Consider the following 923-nt stretch of genomic DNA (forward strand, 5'->3'; position numbering starts at 1 on the left):
GCCCCGCCCCCCAGCTGGCTCACGTGATGAGCTGCACGTTGTCGTGCGCCTGCCGGCCCACCAGCTCTCGAGTCCGCCAGGCCAGGAAGTTGTCCAGTGTGGCGTCGGGCTGGGAGCTGATCTGAATCTTGTCCCCACCATTCCACATCTCCAGGCCCACGAGCACCACGCGGAAATTGAGCTCCTGATAGAGCTGCCAGAGGACAGGGAACCGCGAGGGGCAGGCTCAGCGGTGAAGCTGGCGGAGGGCCTGAGGCCCCGCGGTGTTCACTGTGATGCGAGGGGTCTTCAGGGCTGGGGCGGGGTCCCGGCTCCCCACTCCCCCGGCGGATGGCTCTACCTGCAGCCCGGCCGCCACCACGGCCGCCCCAACCCTCCTGTCCAGCGGGGTTTCTGTCAGGCTGGCCCTGAGCTGCCCAGGGGTCCCAGCGGCCCCTGCTGGAAGCCCCCAGAGTGGAAGTAGCGCCCACCTTGTCCACGTGGTTGACCACCTCCAGCACCCGCTGACGTACGGCCTCTCTGCTCCCAAACCGCTGGAACTGGAGGATGGCAGACCCTCACGGGCAGCCTGGGGCTCCGCACCCACCCCACCCCCACATCCCCCCCTGCACCCCCCACCCGGCATTCCCCCCTGCGCCCCGCGCCCCCGCACCCACCCCGCATCCCCCCCTGCGCCCTGCCCCCGCCCCAGGTACCTCCTTGCTGTCCGTGACCACGAATAGCTCCACGTAGCGGGTCTCTCTGGGTTCTGACCACTTTTGGGAAGCGATGACAAGAATCCAGTCAGCCACCAGCCACAGCCCTCCTGTCCTCAGCCAGTCTCCACACGCTGACCCTCTCCCGGGCGCTGGAGCTGGCGCCCCGCCCCGGACTAGGCTAGCGCTGGGGGAGCCGTCGGGGGTGGGGGCTCTGCTGCTGTGGGG

The 923-nt window shown here is 69.6% G+C and overlaps 1 protein-coding gene across 1 annotated transcript; it reads right to left on the reverse strand.

Annotated features, from left to right (window-relative positions):
* Nucleotides 1-6: 6 nt before the first annotated feature.
* On the reverse strand, nt 7-915 carry LOC104999424 (disintegrin and metalloproteinase domain-containing protein 8-like; the record flags this gene model as incomplete). The annotated part of the gene is made up of 3 exons (XM_010855003.1): nt 7-193; nt 471-539; nt 696-915. Coding segments are annotated over 3 exons (463 nt in total), but the record flags the coding sequence as incomplete, so codon positions are not given.
* Nucleotides 916-923: the final 8 nt, after the last annotated feature.

Source organism: Bison bison, unplaced genomic scaffold, assembly GCF_000754665.1.
Source record: "Bison bison bison isolate TAMUID 2011002044 unplaced genomic scaffold, Bison_UMD1.0 scf7180017853631, whole genome shotgun sequence".
Classification (NCBI taxonomy): Eukaryota; Metazoa; Chordata; class Mammalia; order Artiodactyla; family Bovidae; genus Bison; species Bison bison.